This window comes from Phymastichus coffea, unplaced genomic scaffold (genome assembly GCF_024137745.1).
Source record: "Phymastichus coffea isolate CEN01 unplaced genomic scaffold, Cenicafe_Pcof_1.1 PCOF00231, whole genome shotgun sequence".
Classification (NCBI taxonomy): domain Eukaryota; kingdom Metazoa; phylum Arthropoda; class Insecta; order Hymenoptera; family Eulophidae; genus Phymastichus; species Phymastichus coffea.
The window spans coordinates 135,565-147,855 of NW_026707042.1; the positions used below are offsets into that span (position 1 = coordinate 135,565).

The 12,291-nt window shown below is 58.6% G+C and overlaps 1 protein-coding gene across 2 annotated transcripts; it reads right to left on the reverse strand.

Annotated features, from left to right (window-relative positions):
- Positions 1 to 85: 85 nt before the first annotated feature.
- LOC131674319 (nucleolar protein dao-5) lies at positions 86 to 12,125 on the reverse strand. Of its 2 annotated transcripts, XM_058952917.1 has the most exons (13): positions 11,773 to 12,125; positions 7,812 to 7,982; positions 7,516 to 7,750; positions 7,325 to 7,451; positions 6,305 to 7,012; positions 6,029 to 6,217; positions 4,530 to 5,102; positions 4,026 to 4,208; positions 3,018 to 3,740; positions 2,610 to 2,932; positions 2,444 to 2,538; positions 2,003 to 2,354; positions 86 to 1,907 (listed from the first exon to the last, which is right to left on the reverse strand). In XM_058952917.1, exons 2-13 carry the CDS (start codon positions 7,928 to 7,930, stop codon positions 1,356 to 1,358), a joined length of 4,179 nt encoding a protein of 1,392 aa, XP_058808900.1. In that variant the 5' UTR covers positions 7,931 to 7,982; positions 11,773 to 12,125; the 3' UTR covers positions 86 to 1,355. The 2 variants fall into 2 exon arrangements, with proteins under 2 accessions (XP_058808900.1, XP_058808901.1); XM_058952918.1 differs by lacking the exon at positions 4,530 to 5,102.
- Between the last annotated feature and the right edge of the window lie 166 nt (positions 12,126 to 12,291).

Sequence of the window (12,291 nt, forward strand, 5' to 3'; positions counted from 1 at the left end):
AAACAGGTTGCACAAATAAAATAACTTGTTAATTAATAATCAACTTTAATGAACCTTAACTTATAGTAATATAATAACGCTTACATAAATAGATTAATCTTATGCCATATTAATCTATAAACTTCAATAAGAGACAATAATTAAATACAATATAGACAGTAATATATTATTTACAAAAAAAACAGTTCATTTCAGTTTCCAAAAATATGAATTTTTTCAAACTGGAACACCAGTTGATGAAAGTTATATTTGTACAAAATATATTATATTTTGAATAATTTATGAAAACGAAAACAATAATGCATGCATATATTACTTTGCAAAAAATATGAAAAGTAATTTGAACTTTATGTAAAATAATATCTTGAAGTTAACGATCAGAAGTATTTTTAAGTGAACGACGTTGATAATAATAAAAACAAAAAGAAAACGTCGATTACTATGGATAAGAAATTATTTTTGATAAATATTACTCTGCACAAAATGAATTTGACCCGAAAGTAACAGCTGTTTTCAAGTATACTATAACTTTTTATTACAAAATATATACGTAGTAGTTCGTTGTACAATGCGTTAAAATAAAATGAATGTTACCTTTGGTCCCGTTGATAGAATCTTATACTTTAGAATCATTGATTAGAATGTTAGTAATGTAATGTTACGTTATGTAAAATTATAACCAACGTCGACAAATAGACATGACTATTATGTGAATTATAATCGATCGTCGTTATATTTATCTAAAAATATATATATATATATAAAAACTTCTTTTTGGATCTTTGACTTTAATACGAGTTTGACTCGTAGGAGTAAATATTTACAACGTTTTAACGATCACCATATGGAATATATATTATATATTTTCTCATTTTCCCTAAGGAAAAAGTAAAGGAGGAAAGAACAAAAAGAAAAAACATGATACAATAAAGGTACATCAATTAAGCACCAACAAATTTTCTTCATTTTTATAATCCAAATAACTTAAATCCTGTCTCCCGAAATAAAGAAAAATTATCAACACTAATATTTACAGAAAACAAAGCATGACGTTTCATTCCGCAAAAGTATGGCTAAAGCAAAAAATGAAAAGTAAATATTAGCGGCATTCAATAAATAAAATTATTCAATTGATTCGGAATGCCTTTAACTATTGAAAATTTCAAATCTGCCAATTCAATAGAATTCCTATCCTAACATTATGACTGACTCATATTCGCATTGCTTGAACGATGCAATAAAGCGATAATGCTTTCTGGGAAATTTAACTTTAAATCAAAGTTTACATCAAACAAACTTGTTTTGAGCAGTTGGTAATTGGCCAAGACAAAACACAAATTTTACTTGGACGAAATTTAACTAACGCTTTTCAATTTGTGTCGACCGAAATTTCTAATAGACTCCAGCAAAAGATCTCGAGGATCCGCTTGGATCGTAGAAGGACCCGATTTTGGCCTAGAATTGACGCTTTTCAGCGTAACCCCAGTGATAATCGGCATCGTCGGTGGCTTCGGCACCACGCTTTCTTTGTCTCTTGTAGCGCCGACAGGTTTTTGGAGCAGCGCCTTAGAGGTATTATTGCTCATACCGCTGACATTATTATTGCTAATGTTTGTGTTGTTGTTGTTATTGTTATTATTATTGATGATTCCGACAACCGAGGTATAGCGCTTGACGGGTGGCACAGGTGGGTTGTTGCTATATTGATTGAGAAAATTAGCGAATGACGTTCCCACGTGGGACTGGGCCAGAGCATTACTCTTCACCGGCACTGTTTCGCTAGCTTTAGAACGCTCCAAGTACTCGGAGTGCCTCTGTTGTGTGTTACGACCCGCGGCGGCAAGGGATTTGGGTCGCAGCCGAACCTCCGGCTGGCCAAAGGCCTTGGTAAGCTCTCGGAAATTGACCTGTATGCATAAATAAAGGGTTGCCACTTGTTTTATAACATACGTGAATGAGCAAGTCACAATGGAATGAACGTTTGTTCAATTCTAGAACCTACCGAGCTAGTGTCGACACATGACTCTCCATCTTTCTCTTTCTCAGTTTTCTTCGGCGCCTGCTCGTTTGCCGTCTCAGTCGCAGCTTCGATGCCATCGATATCACGGCGGCTCAAGTTTACGACAGTTCTAGCACCAGAGCTACTATTTTTACCGCCAAGCTTGTAATCCGTGTCGGTTTTAATTTGCACATTGAGCGAAGGTCTCTCCGACCAGCTGCCTAAACTGACAGCCGGGGGACCGCAGTAGGTGTACCGTTTGGCAGGTTCATGAGTACGGAGACCTTTTGAGCGTAGCTGAAACTCGGATGGGCTCGGCTTGTACGTGTCCCGCTCGTCAAACCTTGACTGTACACTACAGTTTGCAAAAAGAAAATCGGATCAATGATTCACCTCACGATGATTATTTTATAAAAAAATTTCTACGATGCGCAAGTCTCTTACGGTTCTTTCGTTGTAGAAACATCGTCGGCACTAGCGTAGCTCTTGTTGTCGGGCTTTTGTGATTTTTGCAATTGGGGCAATATACTTTTCAGGACCTAAGGATAAGCTCAGTCGGTCAATTTGGCTACTGTGTTTGATAATGAAGCGCGGAATTCGAAGCCGGTACCTGCAAAGATTGGAGCTGCGTCTCCCGCGATGGTTCTTTGTGCCTCTCGAGGATATTATCTCGCCATTGAGAGAATTTCTGCTTATGGCTCAGGACCTCTTCGTCTTTCGAGCTGGAAGTAAGATTCGTGGTGCTGGTGAATTTTTTGATTGCGGTGCTGCGGTTGAGCCCTGAGCTCTGATCGCTTTCTCGTTGGTCGGTTTCATCTCTGCTCTGGTCCGCTTCAGTGGATCTGCTTTGGAACTTATCGTTGCTGGACAGGGCGATGTAGCTCTTGGATCGGTGCACGGGCTTCTCTCTGAAGACGTCCTTCCGTTCCGCGGCTGCGAATGGAAGCAAATAGGATGAAGGATCTCGACAATGGAGTGTGGGAGGAAGGCCGAGAGCAGAGGCAATGGTGGAACATACCGAAGTTGTCTCGAGATCGCAGCGGAGATATCGTCGCCACTCTGTCCATGCTCTGCGCACTTTTGAGAGCCGAAGACTTGCTGTGACTGTTGTTCTCGGCGAACTCTGAAGCCAAACTCTTGCCTCTGGTGAGGGTGGCGAAGGTAGTCAGAATTCTGGTCTCACTGTGGAGTCTGTTCTGTTCATCAACTGGCTCGAAAATGTCGAGGCTCTTCTTCCTAGAGTAGGTGGTGATGGTGAAGTTGGACAGGTAGTTTTCGGTTGGAGCGATTCTGGGCGAGGCGTCGAGCTCGTCGACTTTGGAAGGCTCCGGCTCCGCGAGGGGCTTGCTGCTGTTGCGAATCTTGGTCTCGAGCTCGCTGATGACCTGCGCTTTCTTCAGATCGTCGTCCTCCTCGCGTGACAGTTGCGTCGCGACAGGCCTGCGGGTGTCGGCGACGTCGGCAGCCGGTGGGTGGTCTCGCGGCTCTGCGGGCGGCGGCTGATCCGCTGGCTCGGCGCTGCTGCCCTCGGCCGGCTGATCGTCGTCGCGGAACGCGCTGGGCGGGGCCGGTATCTGCTGGCACTCCCAGTCGGCGATGGACAGCTCCTCGCCGGTGCTCGACACGTAGTCGCTGGTGGCCGAACCGAGTCGCGCGTCACTGTTGCTGCTGCTGTTGCTGTCGTTGCCTTCGGCGTCGTCAACCGAAGTCACCAGCCGCTCGTTCGACGCCGAGGCGCTTTCTAAAAATCGAAATTGACGTCAAGCGTTTAATATTCATCGGGATGTATATGGCGAGGACCGCAGTCGCTCGGTCGCGCTGGCAGCGACGGTGCGATAGGCCAATTCGCTTCTAGAATCGAAAGTTTTTCTCTCTCGTTTCAAGGTCGGCGTCAACGTCCTTCCATCCGAATTCGTGACTATTTATGCCGATCGAGGCGAGCTGCCCAGTGCTTCAGCCGTAATCGGACCGAACCGCGGCCAGTCGGACGGCGCTAAAGCCGCCTGGACGACGAGGAGGGACTCACCTGCGGGCTCGGACGAGGCGTGATCGGCAGTCTCGGCGGGCGTACTGGACTCGCGACCGGCAGCAGCCTCGGCGCTCGCCGGGCTCTCGGGTGTAGGTGGAGGCGAGGGCGGGCTCAGCGAGTGCGACAGCGTATCCGAGACTTTCTGCAGAAGAAGGTCGGTGTCCATGGGCGCCGATTTTCCTGCGCGTCAGAAGCCAGTCGTTAGTCGCTCGCCCGGACAGGCCGCTCGCGAGCATGAGCGCGTGGGTGTGTCATGAGGTAAGCGAATGATCCGTCGGACGCATGGTCCTCGAGGCAAGCGTACGTTTCGTCGGCATGCGAACGAACGGGCGGCCTCGCGGACGACGTCGGTGCTCGAGCTGCTCGAGTACGCCGAGTTGACCGGACAGAGCACGGGCGCGCGGGCTGGCAAGCGATCGCGAGGGAGGCGTTGGCTACGGACGACCGCGTGGTGAAATGCGATGGGTGAGACAGAGCGAGATAGTTTAGTGGCAGTGGCACCTGCTGCGGCCGCCATTCCGCCGAGGTTAGGATTGAGGGCGAAGGTAAAGACCTCGCCGTTGGAGGTGAGGTGCCGAACGTGCTTTTCCGCCGGACCGAGCTTGAACTGACTCGTGTCCGACTGGCTACGCGCCACCTTGGTCCGCCTCTTGGGCGCCTTGTCGTCACCCTGCTGCTGCTGCTGCTGCTGCTGCTGCTGCTGCTGCTGCTGCTGCTGCTGCTCGAATTGTGGACCGTCCAGGGGCGCGAGATGCTCGCACTTAGGTATCGTCGATATGACGGCGCACGAGCGGGCCGCCGGGCCGCCGAGAGTTTCGGCGAACGGCTGCTCGTCCTCTGCCTCGGGCTGTCGGTCGCGGGCGTGAGCCGCCTCGACGATCGAGTCGAGCGACTCGATGGCCAGCGCGATCTCCTCGCGCTCGTCCTCCGTGAGGCTAGGCATCGCGAAGCCGGCGGCCTCCGAGCCCGAGGGGTTGCAACTGCCATCGCCGGCGGAGCCCAGCGAAGCTCTACTCGCCTCGAGGCCAGTGCGCAGCGCAGTGCGAGGCTTCGCCACCGGCGTCGACGTCAGCTCTACATTGGGCAACAGTTAGCAGCGGCACTACGCGACAAAGCCCCGGATTCGGGCAACCGAGCAAGCAAGCGTCAACGCGACGTCTACCGCCGAAGGTTGGAGAAAGGTGCGGGTCACCCATTCGTTCCGTTCGTTCGCCGCCTACGAGCGCTACGCGGTACTCGGGGAGGTGCTGCTCGAAGCGAGTGGTCGAGGTTGCCGGGGCTACGGGGGCAGAGCAAGCTTGGGGGCTATGTACAGGTGGCCGCGAACGCGTCTCAGACGAACTCCCCGGCTCTGCTTTCCAGAATCGAGTTGAGATTGGCCAGGAATCTCGTCCAGTTCTCGCTGGACTCACGCCGGCTGACCAAGCCCGGCGGCGGCGGCTCCAGGATGCTCAACTTCCAGTCTGCCTCGGCTTTCCGCCCGCTGCGGTCTATGATCGGCAGCGAGGGCAGACCCTCGATGTCTCCGGGGATGCAATCGTCCATGGGCGCCAGCTGAATGTCCTCGGGCTTGGTGGATATGGCGAAGATGTGGAGGGTGCTGAGTGGAGGCGGCTGCGGCGGGGCCCACAGCTGCCCGTCGTCGTCTACGTCTACGTCGTCGTCATCGTCGTCGTCGTCGTCGAAGCAGTCCCGCATTCGAGAGCGGCCGGAGAAGCTGCTGCCCCGGCTGGCCAGTAGCGCCGTCGACCGAATCTCGGCGGTCACCGCTCCAACATTGAAGCTGCACGACAGGTGCCTGCGCAGGCGCGGCGGCCTGACCCTCGGCGCTGGCCGGTCGAGCTTCAGGCGGCCGACGGCGGGCACCCTGACCAATATTTTTTTGGGCGACCGACGCGCACCACCCGTGGGCTCTCGCAGCCCGCGCTCGCGATGAGCGCACTCGGGGAAAGCGGAGCGGGGCTCGGGGACCGCAAAGCTGCCGTCAGGCTCTAGCTTACCTGGCTCAACTACTCTAGCGGACTCTACGCTGGGCTGGCGAGCGGCGGCCGCGACCTGGGTGGGCCCGGGGCCGACGTCAACGTCGGACGAGGGCTTGGCCTGGTCGATGTCCGAGGCGGCGATGCGCTCGAGGCCTTGGGCGGTGGCGGTCGACGGCGGCGGCGGCGCGGCTCGCTTCTTGCGCTGACCTGCGGGCAGAGAAGCGCCGTGTGAGCGACGGCCGGGCGGCGCGGCGGGTGGCGCGGCGGGCGGCGTGGCGGGCGGCGGATGCGTACCGGCCGAGTTGAGCGAGCTGTTGCTGAGGCCCCGGCCGAGGCCGTGCGACGGCGACGGCTGCCGCCGCGGCCGCTGCCGCGCGGAGGCGAGCGCCAGGTTGCCGAGGCTCTTGCTGGCCTGCGCGGTCTGGCTCAGCCCGCGCGGCGCGCCCTCCAGCGCGGCCTGGGCCCGCGAGCGCCGCGGCAGCGTCTCGGGCATGCGCGGCTGCAGCGCGCCGCTGTCGGGGTTGTCGCTGAGCACCGAGGCCTCGTGGTAGCCCGAGCTGTCGCTCGAGTTGCGGCTGTGGCTGACGACCAGCTTGTCCCACTCGGCGGCGCCCGGCCGCGGCTGCTGCTCCTCGCCGGCCGGCGGCTCGGGCCGGGCCTGCGCGGGCGGCTTGGGCGCGGGCCGGCGCTTGCGGTGCGGCCTGGCCGGCAGCGCCGGAGCCGGCGCCGGCCGCGGCGGGGCCTCGTCGTCGGGGCCGGCTGCGCTGCGCGGGCGGCTCGGGCGCGGGCCCTCCTTGGGCCTGCCGAAGATCAAGCCGAAGAGCGAGTGGCGCGCCTGCTGTCGGCGGCAGTCCTCCTGCTTCTGCAGCGCCATGATGTCCTGGCTCGAGAGGGCCGAGCCCATGGGCGCGCCGGGCCCCTGCTGGCGCGGGCACAGCGTCACCTCCTGCAGCTGGTAGTCGTGTAGCGTGAGCGACGGGTCCAGCCGCTGCGACAGGTTGGCTGCAAGGTCGGCGACGAGAGACGGGCGGTGAGAAAGGCGCGCGACCGGCCGCGCTGCTGCTTGGGCGCGCGAGCGCGAGTCGTCGGCGACAAGAGCGGCAGCGGCCCGAGCAGCCCGGCGCGTGTTTGCCGACGCGCGCCGTGTTTTGATGGAATTCCAGCGCGGCGCGCGTGGAGGGGGCCGCTCGGCTCGCGGCTCGCGGCTCGCGGCTCGCAGCGCTCGGCGCTCGGCAGCGGCGCGCGGCGGGGGACAATCGGATCTCGGCGGCGAGTCGCGGGGCTTCGGAAGCCCCGGGCTGGCCGGCCTCTCACCTGGATGCCGCAGCTCGTACTTGCCGCGGTCGAGGTTCTTCTCGCGGCAGACCTGCTCGAGGATCTCCGCGAGGACCGTCCTGGACGAGAGCCGCGCGACGTAGAGCTGGTTGCGCGGCAGGTGCACCTGCGGACGGCGACGGGCATTAGCCGGCGCGGCGGGCCCGGGCGGGCGGGCGGGGGCGGCTTACCTGCAGCCGGAAGGTGGCCTCGAAGGGCTGGCCGGCGGCGCGCGCGCGCCGCGGCTGCTGGGCCGGCGGCTGCTTGGGCAGCAGCCGCAGCTGCAGCGCGTCCAGGGCGCCCACGGGCGTGTTGGGCTGGTGGGCCAGCACCCGGCCGCGCTCGCCGATCGCCTGCAGGCTGTAGCTCGCGGCCGCCAGCTTGTGCGCCGTGGCGATCTGCACCAGCAGGTCCATCATGGGCGTGCTGCAACAGGAGGCGCGGCTTGAGGGCCTGCGACCGCCGGCGCCCGCGCGCGCCACCTTACCTGCGCGGCACCGTCAGCCGCTGGCTGCGCACCCGCTGCTCCTGCGGCATCTGCACCAGCAGCTCCATGCTCCCGGCCAGCATGTCCGCGGGCGTGTCCTCCGTGACGGTCAGCACCATGGCGGCGGCGGCGGCGGCGGCGGCGGCGGCGGCGGGCCTCTGCTCCCCGGCTCTGCAACGGTCCACGGTCGTCGCTCAGCGCCGGACGCTCGCCGCGGGGAGCGCGCTCGAGCGCTCGCGGGCCAGCGCCACCGCATCGCGGCGCGTCGTTGCGCAACGCGTCTCTCGCTCGGCTGCAGCGCTTGCGTAACGGTCGCGCCGCGGCCGCTCGGACTTTCCTCCGGCGCGCGCCCGCCGCGCGGACGAGCAGCGCGAGGACGCTCGGGGCGCGCAGAGCAGCGCCGGGGCAGCGAGTCGCCGAGAAAGTCCGTCCTTCGAGTAGAAGAACCGGTCCGGCGCGCCGGCTGCCGCTGCCGCCTCGACTGTGCTCGCTGGTTTCTCCATTGATTCGGGAAAACGCTTGGGAATCGGCGTGCGCCGGCGACGCGCCGCTTGAAAATCGCTTCGCACGCGAGCTCGCCGCGTCGCCCGGAGAAACTCGCGTGGATCCGCCGCCCGAGAGACATCGCGCCGCGGCTCGCAGCTATCTTGATGTGCATTATCCAGCGCGCCTATTTTTTTTGCCTCGCGGGAAAGCTGCGATCCGTGCACTTTTGTGTTCCATTCCTCGGTTGGAGCGGTGCGTCTCGTCGGCGTCGGGTGCGGGCGCACCGCGCCGTCGTTGCGACATCCTCCCCGTTTCCGATTAATTGCGCTGGCGTGTGCGCGGCGTTGCATCGCCACAGGTAGAGAAAGAGAGAGGGCGCCGTTGCTCGCTTGAGCCAAGGGCTGCGAGGTGTCGTCGTCGATCGCGGGCAGCCGATTCCGAACGGCAAAGAAAGCGAAGAAAGTCGACGAGGCAGGAAAAATGTCGCGCGCAAAAAAGGCCCAATTAGAATGCGAGTGCAGCACTTTCATCGACTCCGCGGCGCGCCACTTGGAGTTTCGCGCAGGCTGAAATCAAGGTTACCCGCGCCGCATTTTTCGCGAGCGAACAATCGCATAATCGCGCTCCGAAAGCGAGCAACTGACGAGGCGCGCTACGAGCGCAGGCTAGTCGCCGTCTCGGACTCTCGTTGCACGCCGAACCGGACGAGCCGGCGGCGAATCCCGGCGTTCGCCGTTCGATTTCAGCCCGGCAATCAAGCGAGAAAGTTCCAAATGAGCTATGCATCGAATACTTTCACCGCGAGTCGCAGAGAGAAATAGAAGAAGAGTAATTGTAATGCGCCGGGCTCGGCGGCACAGATACGCAGTGCTCGGCGATTTCGCTACTGGCCGCGCGATCGCAACCTCGGCAGCGCAGCCGGACTTTCGTAACGATGATATTTCATTGCGGACGAGCGGCGCGTTAGCTCGGCCGCATTGTCAACTGAAAAGTAAAAGTCTTTCGGCTCCAGCGATTCGACGGAGAAAAACGCTGCGCCGCGAATCGCGAGACTGACCGGTAGCCTCTCGGATCACGAGCGACCGTGGTCTCGCCTACCGTCGTTCGGACGCCCATCCACGACGCTCTCTCTTTCTCTCTCTCTCTTTTCCTCCTGGTCGTTTCCGGGCCGCGGGCGCTAATTGGGTCGCGCGCGCTTCTTATCGGGCGCACCGAGGAGCGAGCGCGCGAGCGCTCCTTTATCGGGCGCACTTGCGTCCCGACAATGACGACGCGTGGCGTTGCATAAGAAGTCGCGGCGACATTGAGAGAAGCGGCGTGATCAGCGCAATATTTGCCAGACGCGCCGGTTACTGCAAGCGCCGAGCGCACGCAAGCCAGTCGGCGCCGTTGCGCAAGGGGCCGCGCCGCTCGCCGAGCGGACCCAAATATCCGACGAGGCTTCCGCGGGTCCGGCGCTTGTTCGGCAGTTTCCTCGGCCTTGAGCGCTCCGAGCGGCGAGCGGATGTTGAAAATGCGAGCGCGCGCAGCGCCGCGGAGAGGAGCGGAGAGGAGCGGCGAGAGGAGGGCAACGGCCGCGGTGGCCTTGCTCGCGACCTCCCGCTCGCGGCGCATCCTGCATCGCGCCGGTGACGAGGCTCGCAGAGGTCGTTGACTGGCTCTCGCGGTGCGCGACTTTCTCCGGCCACTGCGGTCCAGTCGGTGGCCGCGCGCACCCCGGCACCGCCGGGCGTCGTCGCTCCGCATTGCCGCGAGTTCAAGGCTAGAGAAAGAGGCGACGACCTTGGGCAGCCCGCGGCGCCGCCGCCGCCGCCGCCGCCGCGCTCGGTTTGCCGCGCGATCGGAGTGCCGTCGAAGGGCAGGCAGCGATCGCCGATCGCCGAGAAACTCGACCGCGGGCACGTAGCCGCGGGGCCGGCCATTAGTATGCCGGGGACGTCGCTCGCCTGGAACACCGGCCGGCCCGACACCTCTCGTCCCGAAGCTTTCGGTCGACCGAGCGACGATGGTGCACGCCCGCAGCCGCGTCCGTTAGCCGCCGCGGCACGGCGACAGTCACGCGCGCTGTTGCGCTGCCGTTGCATTGCCGGTCGCCACTTTTCCGCGACCGCCAGCCAATCGATCGATTTCAGTCTCGAAGCTTCGCCGAGCAGCCGTCGCTCGACGGAGCCTTGCCCCCCATTGTCGAACCGCGCCTCGACTCGGCCGATCCAGGTACTCGTTGGTTCGGGGTGGCAGCCTTCTCGCTCGCTGCCGAGCTTGCGATTCGCACAATCGTTGCGCGCTCGGACCTGCGCAGCTCGAGCGGAGGGGCAGCGAAGCAACGCCCGAACGGGAGAGATCCGAGCGCCTGCTGACTCCTCTTGTTGGCGCGGACGATGCGGTGTGCAACGTGTGCACGGTAGCGCCAGCTGATCAGAATTTAGGCCAGATTATGCAAAGTCCAGCAAACTTTCTCTTTCAAATGGATCATTAAAGCGAATTTTTCAGAAGTCACCGGTCCGCTCGGCTTCCACTGCCATTATGCGATTCAGCTCGATTACTCGCTCGATTACTCGCCGCTCGTCTGGATTATCGGACGATAAGCCAGAAGAGGCGCGCGCTAGATCGGGCACAAGTACATCCACGTGTGCTACCGACTGATCGATCCATCCGGCCAGCGCTAGATAGTCGATAACAATCGCTCATAACAATCCAGGCGATTAGGCCTATCGCACGATCGTTCGGCTAGCAGTGCCGGCTGCTAATTGCACTTTCCACGCAGCCGGCCGCTTGCCGATAGGCGACGCATCCGTCATGAACGTTAGAGTAGCCGCGGGCGAGTCGGCGTTTTTCAAGAATATCTCGGGCAAAAATTCCACAAGGCTGGCGTCGAGCATCATCGCGCGCGCCGACTCGGCACTCGCTGCAATGATACGGCAGGCTTCAATTCGGAATATGCGCTCGATAACATTTCTACGATTTAGTTGCCGACTACGCTGATAAGAATTTGCCGCGGTCGCGGGCTTATCAACGCCCCGAAAAAGCCAATCCAATAATTGACTTGGTTTAGCTTCCAAGCAGGCCACGGCAACAGTATTACCGACGTTGCGCAATTGGAAAATTTCAACGATGCTCGTTGATTTGGCTCTCATCGACGCACCATCAATCGCAGCTACGCACGAGTCCGACTGAGATTAGCCGCCGCAGAGTCGATATCTACCTTACAGGCACGCGAAAAGAAAAATGCGCATCGGACGATTAACGCGAGCCTTTTTTACTGGAAGACAAATGAGTCAGGCCTGCGTAATGATTATGCAGTGATGGCCTGTGGATAAACAATTTAATGGCAATCGATTTCTATTTAAATAAGACCTTGGCGCATCTGACGTTATCAAATTGTCGGCAATAAGCGAGATACAATACGGATTCGCGATGGAAAGATCGTCGGGTAACGAGCACACTGCAGTTACGCCAAAATGAAAGCCAACCTCACCTTATTTTTGAGTGCAGCTCAGTTCCATAACGACGCGAACGGAAGAGCGGGAATTGCCATGAACACGACTCGGCGTGTAAACAGTAACGGCCGCGAGCAGGGAGCCGAGTACTGCTTGCAACACACCACGAATCGACTAGATACACTCAATATTCACGCTCGCCAAGGGTCTAGTCGCTAACGAAGACAGCACCGACCCGCAAGGCAACGCAGGTCGAACGAAAACCCCAGCGATCGGATGCAGCTGTTCGAGAAAAGAAAAAATGTTGGAAAGAGAGAGACACGCACGCACGCACGCCACGCATACACACGGAACGCAGCGCGACCGGATCAAGCAGAACAGTCGCGGCAAACTGTCGGCAGTCGACTGACTCGACTGTCGGTGAGTGCCGCGCGCGATGTATAACGGACTTGCGCCGCCGCACAGCCGTGCGCCGCTGTACGTTTCTTCCTCTCTCTCTCTCTCTCTCTCTCTCTCTCTCTCTCTCTCTCTCTCTCTCTCTCTCTCTCTCTCTCTCT

Bases quoted from the DNA above. Each gene is read 5' to 3' on its own strand.
- LOC131674319 (XM_058952917.1), bottom strand. From the start codon at position 7,930: ATGGTGCTGACCGTCACGGAGGACACGCCCGCGGACATGCTGGCCGGG. The intron at 7,452-7,515 runs GTAAGCCGCCCC...CGCCGTCCGCAG, and splicing joins AGGCCACCTTCCGGCTGCAG to GTGCACCTGCCGCGCAACCA. The intron at 7,013-7,324 runs GTGAGAGGCCGG...CCGACCTTGCAG, and splicing joins GTACGAGCTGCGGCATCCAG to CCAACCTGTCGCAGCGGCTG.